The 18206-nt window shown below is 45.2% G+C and overlaps 1 protein-coding gene across 1 annotated transcript; it reads left to right on the top strand.

The window, feature by feature from the left end:
- The first annotated feature begins 8393 nt into the window (after positions 1–8393).
- On the top strand, positions 8394–11248 carry LOC136470902 (large ribosomal subunit protein mL102 (rPPR5)-like). Its single transcript, XM_066468632.1, has one exon. It carries the CDS (start codon positions 8660–8662, stop codon positions 10898–10900), a length of 2241 nt encoding a protein of 746 aa, XP_066324729.1. The 5' UTR covers positions 8394–8659; the 3' UTR covers positions 10901–11248.
- The last annotated feature ends 6958 nt before the right edge of the window (positions 11249–18206 follow it).

The following is an 18206-nucleotide window of genomic DNA, read 5'->3' as shown; positions in this document are numbered from 1 at the left end:
CCCTGTTCCACCACATTGTTCTCACCACCAATGTTAACTGTAAGAAAAATGTACCCTAGGCCCATTTACTTTGAATTTTGGTGTTTGATGACCAACACAACCAAATTGGACTAATAAATTTGTAAGTGATTGTTTTATAGTTCAATAGGATGCAAGACATGACTTGGACAAAGGTGACGTGATGATCCGATGATCAACACCTCAAGGAAGACCTTAAGAGCACAAGAGAAGACCCAAGATATCAAGCAAAGTTCAAGCATAAAGATAGAAACTAAGCTGCACGCAAGATCACGAAGAAACGAGCTCACAGAAGAGACCAGACACTAGAAGAAAGTGACAGGACACTCTAATCAGTGGCTCAACAATAGCAGGCGTCAGTAGTAGCAACCAGATGCTAAACAAGTGAATCTATTGGACGCACTGATGGCACTATTCAATAGTCCGGCAACACACTCAGCAAGTGACCAGATGCTGACGGCAAACCGACCGAACGTAGGACATCAGCGTTCGATCAAGTACAGAGAGGTTCTAGAGCGGCGAACTTGCGACCGGACGCGTCTGGTGGCAAGTGATCGGATGCTGGCAGGATCTGATCAGTTGTTTGTGGCTCTAATGGTCGAGACGACCGAACACGTCCGATCAGGATGACTCCAGCGTCCGGTCAGTAGCAGAAAAGCGGGATTTCATCCCTAACGGTTACTTTCTCAGTGGGGCTTATAAATACAACCCTAACCAGCCAAATGGCATGTGTGGAGATGAGGAAACATACCAAGGGTGTTGATACATCATTTTAGTGATCTCCACTTGCATAGTGCTTAGTGTTTTATTAGATGATTAGCGTAGGTGCTTTGCGAAGTGCTTAGGTTGATTAGACCGCCGCTTATGCGCTTGCTCTAGGTTTAGGCCTAGTGTTTAGTGAGGTTTGCATACCTCTTACCACTCAGTGCTTACACTCACCATTGTTGTATATTGGAGGGGCTTGTAGTCTTGCGAGATCACACCAACCGCGTTTCGGCGTTTGTGGTGTGGCCACCACCGTGTACCGGAGGGAACAAGGCCCGCCGTGTTTTGGTCGGAAGCTTGATAGTGAAGACGACAGGAAGCATCCAGGAGAGGCTTGCCGGAAGGCACATCAGAAACCCACTTGCGCGTGGGGAAGGCCCAAGGCTATCCACGGAGTTACCCGACCAGGAGCTTGCGAGGGGATCCAACGAGGACTAGGGGGAAGCTTGCATGCTTCTCGATACCTTGGTAAAAATACCAGAGTCATCGATGGGAGTTTGCATATCTCTACCTTGCTCTTTAGCTTTCGCATTTACATTGATTGTATTACTCCTTTTGCGGAAGAGATAGCAACACATTAGCAAAACCGTAGTTGCATATTTAGATAGTTTGTCTTTTGCCTAGGTTTTGCTAAGGTTAGAAAAAGATGTCATAGTTTAGAGTTACAATTTTAAGTTGCCTAATTCACCCCCCCCTCTTAGGCGTCATGATCCCCTTCAATTGATATTAGAGCAAGGTTGACTCAAATTGTACCTTTGGCTTAACCGCCGTTGAGCCGATGCTATTTAGAGTGGTTGGAATGGATACCTCTTGGCCACCGTACTTTGATGGCACTAACTTTCCCTATTATAAAGCTAGAATGGCTTGCTATCTTGAGGCGGTTGATTTGAGAGTTTGGAGAGTCACTCGTAACAGGATGAAACCCATTAAGAATCCCAAAATACCCACAAAGAGTGATAAAAAAGAAATGCATTTTAATGCTAGAGCTAAGAATTGCTTGTTTTAATCATTTAGCATGGATGTGTTTAACCAAGTATTCATTTTAAATATGGCACATGAAATTTGATTAAAATTTCAAGAGCTCTATGACGGCACATCTAATGTCCGTGAGCAAAAACATTGTCTAGCTAAACAAACTTATGATTCCTTTACAATAATTGATAATAAGCTTGTTCGTGATATGTATTCTCGTTTGAATCTAATTATCAATGAGCTCCATTCAATAGGATTAATAAAGCTAGATGATGCGGACATCGTGAGGAAGATCATCTCCATGTCACCACAAAAGAACTATGCAAGCATCATCACCATCCTTCACAACATGGAGGACTTGAGCACCATGACCCTAGGAATAGTCATTGGCAAGATAGTGGCATTTGAAATATCACGCAATATAGGTCAAGAAGAAGCCTCTTCATCAAGCAAAGGCAAAGCTCTCGCATGTAGCGAGAAAAAGAAGATGAAGGGCAAGCAAGTTGAGACAAGCTCAAGCTCAAACTTCTCAAGTGAAGATGAAGAAGAAGATGATGATGATGAAGATTCAAGTGATGATGATCAATCTTCCTCCTCGACCTCCGACCTTGATGAAGTATCAATCAAACTTATCAACAAGGTAGAGAAGATGATCTAAAGGCTCAATGTCAAGGGTGTGTTCATCCAAATTCAAGATCTCATTTTCACCAATCAAAGAAATGAGCAAAGAAAGAGAGGATGATATGGATGCGGCGAGTTGGGGCGTTTTGTGAAAGTTTTTCTAAACAAGCCCACACCCAAGATAAAGAAGAAGACATGCAAGAACCAAGTCCTTATATCAATAAAGTCATAGAATGATTCTTCAAGTGAAGAAGAACACCATCACAAGAGGCGAGGCCACAAACACTCATCATCAAGCTCTTCTTGTATGTGCCTTATGATACGAGGTAACAAAAGCTCATCTTCTAGTGAGAGTGATAGTGATGATGAAATGCCTTCTTATGATGAGATTGTGCAACAAAATTTTAATTATGCTAAAGTTTGCACTAATCAATAAAAGAAGCATAAAAAATTAAAAAGGGAAGCTAGATAGTTCATAAGAAGCATACAAAACTTTGCTTGAACAATATAAGAACTTTGCTAATCTCAATGTTGAACTATCTACTAAAATTGAGCAACTTAAGGCTAGTGCAACAACAAATGCATGCACAATCAATGATGAGAAACTTATAAAGAAAAATGAAAAATTAAAAGAAAAGTTAGCTAGCTCACAAGATGCTTATAAAAGTTTGCTTGCTAAAATGGAAACCATGTGCAAACATTGTGATGAGCTAACTAATAAAGTTGCTAAGCTCAAAGCCGTTAGTACAACACCCACCAAGGCATCTAAAAAGAAAAGCTCTATCTTTAACATGTCTAAAAAGGATGCCTCTACTTCTTGTAATAATTTATGTTTAGACTTATCTTTGTGCAACCAAGTTTGTGTTGAGAAAGTTGTTGTAGATACATGCACATAAGAGGTTGCAAAGGAGAATGAGCAACTTAAGCAATAAGTAGCTCGCCTCACCAAAGACTTGACTCAAGTGAAAGGCAAGGCGAAGCAAGCCTAACTTTATCAAGATAACACCATCAAGGGAGTGAAGAAGCTTGATGAAGGACAAACCGTGGTTTGCTACGTGTGCCACAAGGAAGGTCACAAATCCTATGAGTGCAAGGTGAAGAATGGGGGAGGAGCAAAGAAGAAAGAGAAGAAACAAACAAACAAGCTCTCCAACACCTACACCAATAAGGTGGACAAGAAGGCCTCCACACCTTATCTTTTGAAGAAGAAGAAAAATGGCAAGGTGGTGGCCATCAAGGTGAACAAGCAAGCCAACAATGGTGTCAAACACTTTTGGGTGCCAAAGGAAATTATTTCTAACATGAAGAGCACCAAGAAGGTTTGGATCCCGAAAGGAAAGTGAGAAGTCCAATGGACTTCGAGAAATTTGGAGACTTGGCAAAGTATGAGTGCATTTCATGGGGTGTATCATGATGGACAAAATCATTACCAAGTGGGTTAGTGAATACTATGGACCCAAATTTCCCTTCTCATATTAGGTAACTAGATGTTATTACTTTCAATTGGTACTTTCTTCAAGTGTTATTTCTTATAAATTGGCATCTTATAGCATCTAGTCACTTTTTATGCCTATGTTTGTATTTGCATGCTTATATCTTTTGTCATGCATACACTAGGCATATCTTATGGTAGATTTGCTCGGTTTCATTCTTAACCCTTAGAGCAAACCAATATGGTTTAAAATTGTTTAGCAGCATGACACATAGCTTGTCTTTTGATTGTACATCTAATATGTGTCAAAGACCAAATTGTAGATAATTTCTCCCAAAAATTATCTTCAAAAATGATTCTCACATTCATGAGAAGTCATCTTTCAAGTAGTATTATTGATTCTCAAATCAATGTGCATGACTTCTACAAGTATCCCACACTTGTGTGCATAAATTTAGGGAGAGGTTAATCTACAAGTTGGATGCTTTGAGACTAACACCTTTTCAAGCTTATCATGTGTGTAGTAGTCTCATTGCAAGGAAAATAGAGTCCCTAGAGTTAAGCATCATACTTCAAACATCCACCACCCATTGCAAGTGGTAGAAATCAAATTGATTTTCACATGTGGTATTTCTAAACCGATATTCTCATGTTAATTTTATTTTGATATTTATAAGCTTTCTCCATGCATTATATAGACTAAATTCCCTTAAGCAATAATTTGCCAAATATGCATATGCATTGCTTTCTATCATATGTATGTATATATTTAGGGGGAGCTTAATCTATATAATGTGAGAGTCAAATTTTGTGACCTATTCCACTCTACACACAAAGGATCACAAAGTTTGACCCTCCCTTGTGCCACTAATGTCTTTCTTTTTGGTGTTTGATTCTAAAGGGGGAGAATTTAGAGAACCAAAAGTAAACATTAATTTATAGTAATAGTCTAAGAAAGGGAGGATAGTGGATTATGGATTAGCCTATGTAATGGGGAGAATTTATAGGAAGCAAGGCTTAAATCCATAATACCACATGGGGACATTTGTAAGAGCAAGATGAGTTTTTATATAATCTTACAAGTAGTATCTTTTAGCATCATATAATCCTGCCCCTTGCATTGTATCCTAACAAGTAAGTAGTTTTTAAAAAATTCAACATTATATTATTTGCTTGCTTTGGTCGTGTTGTCATCAATCACAAAAAAGGGAGAGATTATAAGGAAAATGGACCCTAAGCCCATGTACTTTGAATTTTGGTGTTTGATGACCAACACAACCAAATTAGATTAATGAATTTGTAAGTGATTGTTTTGTACTTCAATAGGATGCAAGACATGATTTGGACAAAGGCGACGTGATGATTCGATGATCAACACCTCAAACAAGATCATAGGAGCACAAGAGAAGACCCAAGATATCAACCAAAGTCCAAGCATGAAGATAGGAACTAAGCCGTACGTAAGATCGCGAAGAAACGAGCTCATAGAAAAGACCGGACGCTAGACCAGACGCTGGAAGAAAATAACCGGACGCTCCAATCAGTGGCTCAGCAACAGCAGACGTCAGCAGCAGCGACCGGATGCTGAACAAGTGAATCGACCGGACGCACCAATAGCACGGGTCATCAGTTCGGCAACACACTCAACAAGTGACCAGATGGTGGCGGCAAACTGACCAGACGTAGGACAATGGCGTCCGATCGAGTACAGAGAGGTTCTAGAGCGACGAACTTGCGACCGGACGCGTCCGGTGGCAAGTGACCAGACGCTAGCAGCGTCCGATCAGTTGTTCGTGGCTCCAATGGACGGGACGACCGAACGCGTCCGATCTAGATGGTTCCAGCGTCTGGTCAGTAGCAGAAAAGCGGGATTTTGTCCCCAATGGCTACTTTTTCAGTAGGGCTTATAAATACAACCCCAATCGATCAAATGACAGGTGTGGAGCTGAGAAAACATACCAAGGGTGTTAATACACCATTTTAGTGATCTCCACTTGCATAGTGCTTAGTATTTTATTTGGTGATTAGCGTAGGTACTTTACGAAGTGCTTAGATTGATTATACCACCGCTTATGCGCTTGCTCTAGGTTTTGGCCTAGTGTTTAGTGAGGTTTACATACCTCTTACCATTCGGTGCTTGCGCGCACCATTGTTGTACATCTAGGGGGCTTGTAGTCTTGCGAGATCACACCAACCGCGTTTGTGGTGTGGCCGCCACCGTGTACCGGAGGGAACAAGGCCCGCGGCGTTTCAGCCTGAAGCTTGATAGTGAAGACGGCGGGAAGCATCCGGGAGAGGCTTGCCAGAAGGCATGTTGGAGACCCACTTGCGCGTGGGAAAGGCCCGAGGCTATCCACGGAGTTATCCGACTGGGAGCTTGGCCCATGCGAGGGATTCCTTGCGAGGGGCTCCAAAGAGGACTAGGGGGAAGCTTACGCGCTTCTCGATACCTTGATAAAAATACTAGAGTCATCGATGGGAGTTTACATATCTCTACCTTACTCTTTAGCTTCCGCATTTACATTGATTGCATTACTTTTTTTACGGTAGAAATAGCAACACATTAGCAAAACCATAGTTGTACATTTAGATAGTTTATCTTTTGTATATGTTTTGCTAAAGTTAGAAAAAGATGTCATAGTTTAGAGTTAGAATTTTAAGTTACCTAATTCACCCCCCTCTTAGGCGTCACGATCTCCTTCATTAACAACCTAGTCAGGCATATTGTCCATTTCCTATGCACAACCACCATAACATTGAACAACCAGTATGTAAGGAAAACAAATTGCATCATATGCAATACAAGTTCAACAGATCAAATAGGCAGAAAAGGAATAGGTACTACATCATTGCGAAGTGCCATAGGTCTCAGTTAAAATACAAGTTTCTCCAATGCTACTAAACAGTACACACACCATGCCACTACACCCTAGAATTCCCCCTGTTTTGCCACATATGTGCAGCCCATGCCTCCCTCTGTTGTGCTCAAGTACCATTGTTAGAGACATGATCTAGTTGTGAGGCATTGTAATTGATTTTAGGTGTCCATGTGGATTCAGTAGGCACATGCTCGTCTTGCCCACGCCTGAGGATCCAATTGTGAAGAATACCACAAGCAAGAACAAGCTTAACTTAGGTCTTGTATGGGTGGAAAGGTTTATTGTCCAATATCCTAAATCTATTCTTTAGAGTCTCAAAAGCCCTCTCAACTATTACTCTAAGAGACGAATGCCTTAGATTAAAAAGCTCTTTTTGATTTTGAGGTCGGTTTGAACCAAACTCCCTCAAATAATACCTTATAGTACGAAATGGTGACAAGAAACCAGGCCTCACTGCATAGCCAGCATCGACAAGATAGAATTTGCCTAAAAAATTAGCACATAGGAATATGTTTTAGTAGTTTTATTTAGGATTAAGCAAAGTGTCAGATATATTTTTTGGTTTGGATGATACCTGGTGGCACTCTAAGGCCATCAGCTCTTTCAAAAGCATCAGACAAGATAAGAGCATCATGTGCAGATCCCTCCGAACTAGCAAGCACATAGATGAATCTAAGGTCAAAGTCCACGGCTACCAACACATTTTGTGTGATGGTGTGCTTCCTGCCTCTAAAGATAGCTTACATCTTCACAGGCACTCTAGCTAATACATGAGTACTATCAATTGCTCCTATACAGTCCTAATTGAACAAAACATAAGTGCAAGTGAACATTGACATTAAACTAATAATGCATGAACCTATGTATGACAAGTTATAGAACTAACCTTGAAATAGGGGTACCACCTTCTGCTCCCAAGAATCCTAGGATAGACATTGGTAGCAGGAGGGACAATCAATTCATTTCTCAGTTCTCCTACCACATATAACACCTTCTGGAAGAACCTACTAATTGTCTCTGCGGACCTCCAGAAGGTGAGGTCAACCACCCTAAACCTCTCATTGTGACCAACAACATGCAAGAACATGGCTACTTGTTCTTCAGCAGATGCATGCATGCTATTAGTGACAAGCTCTCTATTATGGAAAATGTCACAAAGTTGGAAAAAGGGACCATCTTTATTCTAAGAAAGTTGACACAGTGCATATCATCAGATTCATAGATGTATCTAAGGTTGTTCATCCTCTATTTATCCCTCTCAGCCAAGAAACCATAGGTGACTGAGCGCGAATCTTCAACTCTCCTCCTAAACCATATGAAAAAACAAGCAGCCACTGCAACAACCACATCAACGGCAGCCTTTTGCCTAGCTTCAAATGCCATGTCTACCAACATGATGGAGGGCAACATTAGAAAGAGAGCATGGAATATGGATGTGTACTGCTTAGCAAGCAAAAAATCAGACAAAATAAACTATGAAAGACGCGGCTGCCACAACAAAGAGTGCTCCTCCAGCATATACTGTTACACAATCAACATCATTGACCTCTAGGCACCTTACTCGACGTGTACAATAAAATAGACATCAGTATGTACAAGATCTACACAAAATATAAGGTATAAACCAAATACGAAGCATCATATACAGATCTAAACTAGAAATAGATAAATCAGATATAGCATCGTACATATATGAGAATGTCAAACAAAATAAAACCTGATTTCTTGACATTTCAAACAAAATCCACCGACAAAATCACGCCCTTAGAGCATCGAGTGCAAACCGAAGCAGGGACGTACGATCCTTAGAGCATCGAGTGCGAGCCGAAGCAGGGACGTACGATCCTCAGCGGACGGCAATCCGTCTCCGAGTGCACTCTAGCGTCGCTCAGGCTCGACTCCGACTAAACCCTCGTCGCTCACTGATTCCACCGCCGCCAACCTCTCCCTCCCACCACTCGCCGCATCAGCCATGGCGCGCCGCCACCTCGCCTACCCCCTCCACCTCCCGCTCCTCTCCCGGAACCCCGGAGCTCCCACCCGCGCGCTATGCGCCTCCTCATCCAGCCACGAGGTCCCACCCCGAGCCGTCGAGGCCCCGGCGGAGGCGGAGGCGGAGGCGGCGGCGGCACCCTCGCCGTCGGCGCCCACCAACCCACCCCGGCGCGAGGAGCCGCTCCACGAGACGATCCTGCACATGATCCGGCGGCGGCCGTGGACGACGCGGCTGGAGAACTCGATCCGCCTGCTCTCGCCCACGCTCGACGCGCCGCTGGTCCACGGCGTCATCTCCGGGGCGGCGTCCGCGGGGCGCGCCGACCTGGCCCTCCAGTTCTTCCGCTTCGCGTACCGCCGGGGCGGGTTCCGCCCGGAGGGCGGCACGTTCGCGCTCCTCGTGCCGGCGCTCGCGTCCCGCCGCATGCTCAACCACGCGCGGTGCCTCGTCCTCGACACCATGCCGTCCTTCTCCGTCGCGCCCGACGAGCCCACGCTCGCCGCGCTCATCGCCGCCTACGGCAGGGCCGCCATCCCGCAGGAGGCCGTCAGGCTGTTCCGGATGATGCCCAACGTCGGCGTCCCCCGCACCGCGCTCTCCTACAACGCCGTCCTCAAGGCCATACTCTGCCGCGGACGCGAGGCAATGGCCAGGCGGATCTACAACGCCATGATCGCGGACGGGGTCGCTCCGGACGTGTCCACCTACAACACGCTCATCTGGGGGTTCGGCCTGTGCAAGAAGATGGAGACCGCAGTCAGGGTGTTTGGAGAGATGAAGGGCCATGGGGTGACGCCTGATGTCACCACCTACAACGCCCTGCTGAATGCGTGGGTGCACGCCGGTGATCTGGAGAGTGCGCGCAAGGTGTTTGATGAAATGACTGGGGAGGGGATCGAGCGGAACTCGGTCTCGTACAATGTCATGATCAAGGGGTATGTGGAAGGCGATAGGGTGGAAGAGGCAGTGGCGTTGTTTGCTGAGATGGGCGAGAAGGGTTTGAGGCTGAGTGAGAAGACGTTTGCTGCGTTGATGCCAGGGCTTTGCGATGACCAGAGCAGGGCGGCGGAGGCCCAGAAGGCAGTGGATGAAATGGCGGAGCGGAGGCTCACACCTAAGGACAAGTCGGTGTTTCTGAGGCTTGTGACAACACTGTGCAAGGCTGGGGACTTGGATGGGGCGCTGGAGGTGCACCGGAAGAGTGGGCAGTTCAAGCATGTGCTGGTGGATCCAAAACAGTATGGAGTGCTGATGGAAGGCCTTTGCGCAGGTGGCAAGTTCGAAATGGCTATTGAGGTGCTAGATGAGCTTATGGAGAAGGGCACCTTGCTGAGCCCAAAGAGTCCTGTGCTTGAAGCATCGGCTTATAACCCAGTGATCGAGTACCTGTGCAGCAATGGCAGCACCGCCAAGGCTGAGACGTTCTTCAGGCAGCTGATGAAGAAAGGTGTGGATGACAAGGCTGCGTTCAACAGTCTTATCCGTGGACATGCAAAAGAAGGCGTGCCGGAGGCGGCACAGGAGATTCTTGCCATTATGACACGGCGTGAGGTCCCAACTGACCCTGAGTCACATGTGCTCCTAGTTGATAGCTTCCTGAAGAAGAATGAGCCCGCTGATGCAAAGATGGCATTGGACAGCATGATGCAACATGGTCATCTGCCAAGCCCAGCTCTGTTCAAGTCTGTCATGGAGGCACTGTTCAATGATGGTCGGGTTCAGACCGCAAGCAGGGTCATGAAGATTATGATTGAGAAGGGGGTTACTGAGAACATGGATGTGGCACACAAGATACTGGAAGCTCTCTTCACGAGGGGCCATGTGGAGGAGGCAATTGGCCGTGTCAATCTGATGGTGGAAAATGGCTGTATGCCTGATCTAGATAAGTTGCTGATTGGCCTCTGTGACAATGATAGAGTGATGGAAGCACAGAAGCTGGCTGATTTTGCGTTGGACAGGGACTTCGATGTTAGCTTCTCGACCTATGACAGAGTTCTGGAGGCCCTGTATGCTGAAGAAAAGACATTGCCTGCGTACTCCATGCTTTGCAAGATCAAGAACAAAGGAGGTGTTGTCGACCAGAAAGGTTGCGATGCTTTGATGGAGAGCTTAAAATCTGAGGGATACTCAAAGCAAGCAGATATTTTGTCTAGGATCTTGGCAGAGAATGCACAGTCAATGTCCAAGAGGGGCAAAAGGGTTGCCATGGGTGCTTAGTGAACTTTGTCAGCTTTTCGAAACCATCTATTTTTCTTTTTGACTAGAAGAAAGATGTGATTTCTTTCTTTTCATAGATGCTTCTTGAGCTATTTGTCAAGTAGGGATTTTCATCCTATCAAACTAGAAGCAGGTGCATTTACTTTCTGCTTGGAGAATCCTTGATTTGTTCATCTTAGTGAGAAGAAATGTACGCAATAATAGGCAAAGATGTATCTCTTGTCATGAATTTAGTTGCAAAGTTATGCATTAATTACTATTAACATACTTCTTGTCATGAATTAGTTGCAAAATTATGCATTAATTACTCTTAACATACTGTACTGCGTAAGCTTTTTAGTGGTTGTACCAATGACTGTTCCTAAACGTTCAGTTTTGGCATGAGACTAATGAAGGAGTCGCTCTGTGCTTTCCATTATTTTGAGAGTTTAAGTTTTGGTCCCATTAGTTACATCTGTATCTGGATCTGTTTTGTTCTGTTGCATGGCTACATGGTTTGCTGAAAGATGTTTTGAAGCTATGAACTTGCATGTTCTGAGATTGCCAGCTGACTTTGTTATAGTACAAAATGGTAAAGATTGCACTTAGGACCTAGGAGTTAGGAGGCTTGTTTGCAATACATTTTCTTGTTATATACTACATATATTCCAGCGCGTGCCCTAGCCACTTTGCTATGACCGTGGGTGTATTGTATGTCTGGAATAACAAGAGCAAATATTTGGCTTGTAATCATGAGTTCATGACTCAGATTTGTGTAATTGATGCATTCTGGTTACTCAAACTATTCCACCTGTTCATGTTTAGGTATTGTGGAATTCTGGTATTATCTGTATTTTGAGTTTTGTTTCCTCATGGTGAATGGTGATTGATCGTCGGTGCTGGCTTCATTGTGTTCTCCTTTGTTCTTTTAGAATGCTCTATCTGTTGGGCTTAATTATCTGAAGCAGCTAAAGCACTGCAGTATATCATACCTGGGTTTGGGTAGAGTAGGAAGAAAAAAAAAAGACGCGACAGATTGACGAACAGGTTACCAAGTTTGTGTTGATTTTCTAAGCGTTCATGGGTAAGTAAAGAAGAATAGAAGCTTTTTCAGGGTTCCCAATGCAAATGTCGTGACTCTTATGAACAGTTCTTTACAGTACATCAAAGCGTGATTTGATTGAGGGAAAGTATAGGGACCTAGGTGCAAAGCGTTTGTCCTATTACGTTTCTCTTTTTCTTTTATTACGTTTTAATCGGCTGAAAGTTCTAAAATCTATATAAAATCAAAGCAAAATCGTAAAATGAAAAAACAAGCTTTGCTGAGTTTCTCACTGACTACATCTATGTAATAGATACTTCAAATATTCTGCATTATCGATTTACTTGGTAGTATTGTCCAAGTAGCACGGTGCGGCTACTACCGAGAGAGGCAGTAATAATCCTGTGGCAAATGTTAACGCTTAATGAAAAATGGCTGTTGGTGTCATATGTTTTTGGTGACATCATGAACCAAGTTTTTTTAATACAACAGCATTTTCCAAAGTAGTTTAATAATTATTAAAAACAACAACTTCTATTTTAATAAAGCTTAAACTTTTAAAATCAAAATATTTTAAATCGGTACCTCCGATTTAGGTGGTTCTTGCCCTCACAAAATCACAAAAAACAAACTCTACGCGGTAGTAATGTTTTTATTACCTCTTAAAAATATTTGTTGTATTCATGTATTTGCGAAGAAAATTAGGAATTAAGCATGCTTTCAAAGGCCCCAAACCGACATTGTGCCAGCAAAAGCAGAGGAGGGAGGCACGTACCATGCAAAATGGCGGCCAAATTCGGTGGCCACCAAGGACGAATGCTCGCGCCATCTCAGATGTGGTAGGAGATGAACACGATTTTTAAAAATAATAAAAACCTCAAATAAATACTTATCCCAGAGGAGCCTGCCTGTCCTGTCATCAGCAAGCCTGCTAGCTACCATTTGTTTCCATGTTTGAGTTGTTCACGCACCATAGCCGGAGCCGCACGAGCCGAAAAACCGAGCTCCGCCGGCTTCGTGAACAACGCTCCATAAACAGTGACACAAAAGTAAGGAAGAGAAAAACGACTTTAATGAACAGTACTGCTACAATATAGTGTAGGAGAGAAAACCCGGCTCTATGAACAGTCGGTGTCAGTCGAAGCCGGAGCCGCGGGAGCCGAAACAAACGGGCCCTTCTGTTTTCAACGACTAGTAGCAGTGTTGAGCTACCGTAGCAAGGTCAAATATATGCATTAACATTTTTAGGTCTACCAAACTGGCTGACATGTGTGATGTATGGATTGGCGACAAAGAAACAGCAACCGACGTTGTCGCTTTTTGTTGCACCCAACCTGAACACAAGCAAGCAAGCGTGCCTTTTGATTTTTCATGGGGTTGAAGTTGAGAGCTGTTCAGATTTCCCAGACAGCGAAACCGGAACGAACAAGCTTTAGTTTGTTGCTACTGGCCCATCCAGAAATTAACATATATAGTTAATTCATGGTACAGTGTGTGAAATACTATTTTAATTAAATCAGTAGCCAGAAATGGTTTTTGCTCTGGCCACGTCACTAATGTATTAGTATGCGATGGCGTTGCTCATATGCTCCCCCGCTCTAAATTGTAAGTCGGTCAGGTGTTGTTAGGTACATAGATTTTACTGTATATCTAGATATCCGTTATGTCTAGATATATATGATTAAAACTATATATCTTAAAAGGCCAGAATTACTAAACAATGTGAAATGGAGAGAGTAGTACGTATTAAACTTTTATAGTGCTCATTTTGCTTCCGCAGCCGTCAAGTAACTAATAAGCGCTAAAAATAAGCCAACAAATAGTTACTGTGCATGCGTATATAAAAAAAAAGTGAGGCAGGCTGATCACTTGCCTTTTGCACAGAGAGACAGCACGGAAGACTATCTCCAACAACAACATTCAAAATACAAGGCCCATTCAATATTTGGGTAGCGCTATAGTCAAATGGTTCAATACTCATTCGACATCCTCTCCAACAACGGGACCTAAAAGAGAATCCTTTCTGCAAATAGGTTTTTAGGAGAGAGATACTCATATTTAGGTTGTGCCTCTCAGACAACCCAAAATGAGTCTTTCGTATATGTACTCTGTTAGAGGCTGATTTTTGATCTCATACTATTCATTTTGAGTTTGGATACAGCTGTCGGGGACAGTCTAAGCTGGAATCGGAAGCAAAGAAGTTGTTAGGTTGCTTTACACAACCGGCCTGCCCTGCACCTGCAGTGGTTGCATTGCTAAAATGCACTGCATGTCTATATCTATCTGTGAATGAATGAACGACGTCTTGGCTTGAGCAAGAATGTTTGTCAGGTCGGCCATCCCTTGCTCCATTTCTCTGTCACCTGCACTGCACATCTCCCTCCCTTGTTTTCCTTCATTCAATAATAGAGAGGATCAGAAGAACCTTGCTTCCAAACGCTTGCACTAAAATGTTATTTTCCTTCTCTGTCAGTTATTTTATTTTGTGATAGATAATTCATGAGTGGACCGCATGTATGCACAATCTTTCTCCTTGGAAGGAACAGGACTGAAAATGACGGGAGGGACCATGCGTTTGTGTATTGCAAAGGAACAAACCTGCAGGAACATGTGGACATGGAGCGACATCGCCATCATATATATTGTTATTATTCCTTAAAACACCAACACAAGTAGTGTAGTGTTGAATTATAAGCTACCAGATGACGAAGGAAGCAAAAGGGAAAAACCGCTTTTTGATGGGGTTGGAAGCTGGCCACTAAGGGGCCACATGTACTACATACTTCCTAGCCTCCTCGGTTAAAAAAAAAACCTACATGTATCGTTTTTTGAGGAGTTAATTTTCTTTTGCTTTAACTAAATATGTAATAAAAAATATTAATATTTATGATGCTTTATAAATGTCAGTAGATTGATCATCTTATAATAAACTTATTTGGAGATATAAATTTTACTCCCTCCGTCTCTGAAAGAATACAACTCTCGAACAGTATCATGTTTTAGTATGCCAAGTTTAACCAATTATAGATAAAAAAATATAAATATTTATAATATCAAATAAATACCATTGGTTAATTACGAAATGTATTATCATAATAAATTGATTTAGAGTCATAAACGTGAATACTATTTACTAAAACCTTGATCAAACATAAAATACTCTAACGGGTGCGCATATGGTAGTTGCATCCTTTGTTGCTTCGTGCTTGGTGGTAACTGGTAAGTGGTGACCGAACCCATGCATGCCCATGCCGTGCGTATCCCAGGCCCATGCATGATGCGATGATGAGGGTGATGTTATGGTAACATGAGGTTGTTGCTGGGTCACATGAGTCATGAGTGAGAAGCGTCGTTGGTTTGGTTGGCGGCAGCACAGCAGCGGGGTATGGATGGATATGTATGGCATGGCATGCGTCGCACGGAATGCCTCTGCGCGCGTCTGCAACGAGACCGACGTGCAAATCATGCACGCACGCACGGTACGTGCCTTGTGTCATTGTCACTACTGCACAAAAGATTATGCGCAGCGTTGCATTTTTACACTCCGTGGCGATCATCTATTTTCGCCTGCTGCGGTAAATACCACGATTTACCGCGGCGGGCATTTTTTATTTACCGTGGTGGGCACGTTTGCCCGTCACGGTAAATCGATTTGCCGTAGCGGACGTCTTAAGATGCCCGCCACGGAAAATATGTATTTTCCATGGCGGACGTGTTAAGACGCCCGCCACGGTAAATGGCCGAGGCCCAACAGGCCCAGGGCGAGGCCCAATAACTGGTCTCCATATAAAATGAGCACTTTAGGAGTTTAGGGTTTCAGTTCACTCACTCCTCTCCACCGATAGCGCCGCAGTCACTCCTCTCCTATCGCGAGCCTCTCTCCTCCCGTCACCATCTCCTTCCACTGCATATCCACCAGCACGACGCTCTCCCTCCCTCTCTTCTCTCCCATAGATCCCTCCCTCTCCTTCCTCTCTCTCTTCCGATCCTCTAGCACGGGGCGCGCGGCGATGAGCGCGGTGGCTCGTGGGACGGCAACGACGAGCCCGTCCTGAGGCGGATCTGGCCGGTGGCGGCGCGCGGTGACCGGATCCGGCCGGTGACGGCGTCCCGAGGCGGATCCGGTCGGTGGCGGTGCGCGGTGGCCGGATCCGGCGGGCGAGGATGGTTCGGCGCGGTGGCCTCCCTCCACCACGGCGGGATCTCCACCATGGCCACGACGCCGGGATCCACCACGGCCACGACGCCGGGACCTCCACCACGGCGGGCGAGGACGCGTCGGCGCGACGGCCTCCCTCCACCACGGCGGGATCTCCACCACGGCCACGACGCCAGGACCCACCACGGCCACGACGCTGGGACCTCCACCACCGCGGGTGAGGACGCGGCGGCGCGGCGGCCTCCCTCCACCACGGCGCGGCGGGATCCGCAAGGAGGCACGGGGATTCGCGAGGAGGCGTCGGCGTGGTCCCTTGCGAGCGACTGGCGAGGTGGTGGTGGCCCTGCAGTGGCGTCGGCGTGTCCAGCCGGCTTCTCCATAGACGCTGGGGCCCGCCCGGCTCCTCCTCTTCTCCCTCCCCGAGCGGCACGGATCTGCAGCCGTGGGAAGCCCGGATCCGTCGCCAGTGGGCTCGAGAACGGGCTCGCCGGCGGGCTCCTGGTTTTTTTTTGTTTTTTTAAATGATTAACCGCAGCGGGCATCCTAACGTGCCCGCCGTGGTAAAAGTATATTTACCGCGGCTGGCACGTTGCACCGCCCGCCGCGGTAAATCGGTTAACCGCGGCGGGCAAGGCCGCCCGCCGCGGTTAAGCCACGATTTACCGTGGCCTCTAGGCCGCGGTGGACGGCTTTGTCCGCCGCGGAAAACCGAAAACGCCCGCCTCCAGTAAAGTTTGTGTAGTAGTGTGTGTGCGCACGTGCAAAAGCACACGAGAAGAAGACTAGCGAATGCTCCCGTAGCCCCCAAGAAGAAGAAGGGAAAAACAGAGACAAGAGACTTGTTTTACAGGTGAGGTGAGGTGCGGTGCGGTCAGAGCAATTCAATTCTGAACAGAGCCCTTAACATGTCCTTAAAAAAACAGCTTGTTTGGACTTATTTAGCTTATAAGCCATGGCTAAAAGTACTGTTGGCTAGTTTGGTACGAGAGAAAAATACTATTCATTGGCTGATAATTTATGACTTATAAGTCAAATACGACAAAACGAACATATTATAAAGGCTTACCTGAAAAACACAGATTCACCAGGCTTCTCCTCAACTCAGCCCCTAAAAGTAAAAGAATGTCGAGTTCTCCTCCCAGGACCTCATTTCTAGGGACCATGGAGGAGGTTTCCTAACTTTTATTTTTAGCGGTTTATCTCCCGCCCCTGACTTTGGCTTGTTTGCCTTTTTTTTTTTTTCAGCCGGAGCCGTATTTTTCTCTCAAAATATTCTAGTATGAACAGTGTTTCCAATATAAACAGTGAAAATTCAGCTCAACCGAACTAAGCTGGAACTGTCGTTGCCCAAGCCCAACGCGTCGCCACCCAAATGCGACTCTGTCGGCGTGGGCATCCTCCCCTCGATCTGCCTTCGCCCTGACTGGCGGCCCTATTTCCTTTCGGCTTCCTGAAAGTCTCGTACTCTCCTACGCTCAGTCGGTGAGAGTGAGGATGAGCGAGAGAAGAATAAAGAATGACGAGTGGGTCCCTTTGTCCGTGTCGGTTGAAATGAATTTGAGGGCTACGAGAGTAGATAAAAAAATACTCTTAAAAGGTAAAAAAAACATTTAAATCAAAAGTAGAGGTCTTAATGTAACAGTTGCTAGCTCCACGGGCCACGGCCACCCACCTTGCTTTCCGACGCAGCTTTCTTTCTTGCGCACGCATCCGTCCGGTTAGCTGCCCTGTCCCCTGTGGGCTGTGGCTTCTCCCGTTTATCATCACTCGGCCAGTGGGGGCAGGCAGCTTTGGACAACACGTCCCTGAAATCTGAATTGCACTTGCATTTGGAGCCATCCATGTTCACGGAGGACCAACGAGCAATTGACCGGACGGACACGGGACCCGGGACCCGTCACGTCAACATCCCGGAAGCTGCTGCTGCTTGCCTGCTTCTCCTCCAGGAATTCATCCATTCATTCTCATTTCTCAATCAGTGAGTGCCTATCTGTCTCATGATTTCGGTTGGACAAGGTAAACACGGATGGTTACTGTAACAGACTAACAGTCGGAGGAGTACGTATGCATGTACTTACTGTGTATAGTGATGGATGTCAAAAAAAAAAAAAAGCTGAATAACCTAT

This window comes from Miscanthus floridulus, chromosome 8 (genome assembly GCF_019320115.1).
Source record: "Miscanthus floridulus cultivar M001 chromosome 8, ASM1932011v1, whole genome shotgun sequence".
Taxonomy (NCBI): Eukaryota; Viridiplantae; Streptophyta; class Magnoliopsida; order Poales; family Poaceae; genus Miscanthus; species Miscanthus floridulus.
The sequence above is the reverse complement of the archived record's forward strand: the minus strand, read 5'-3'. Positions and strand labels throughout refer to the sequence as shown.

What these genes read in the sequence shown, in the direction of transcription:
- LOC136470902 (XM_066468632.1), top strand. Translation starts at nt 8,660, where the DNA reads ATGGCGCGCCGCCACCTCGCCTACCCCCTCCACCTCCCGCTCCTCTCC.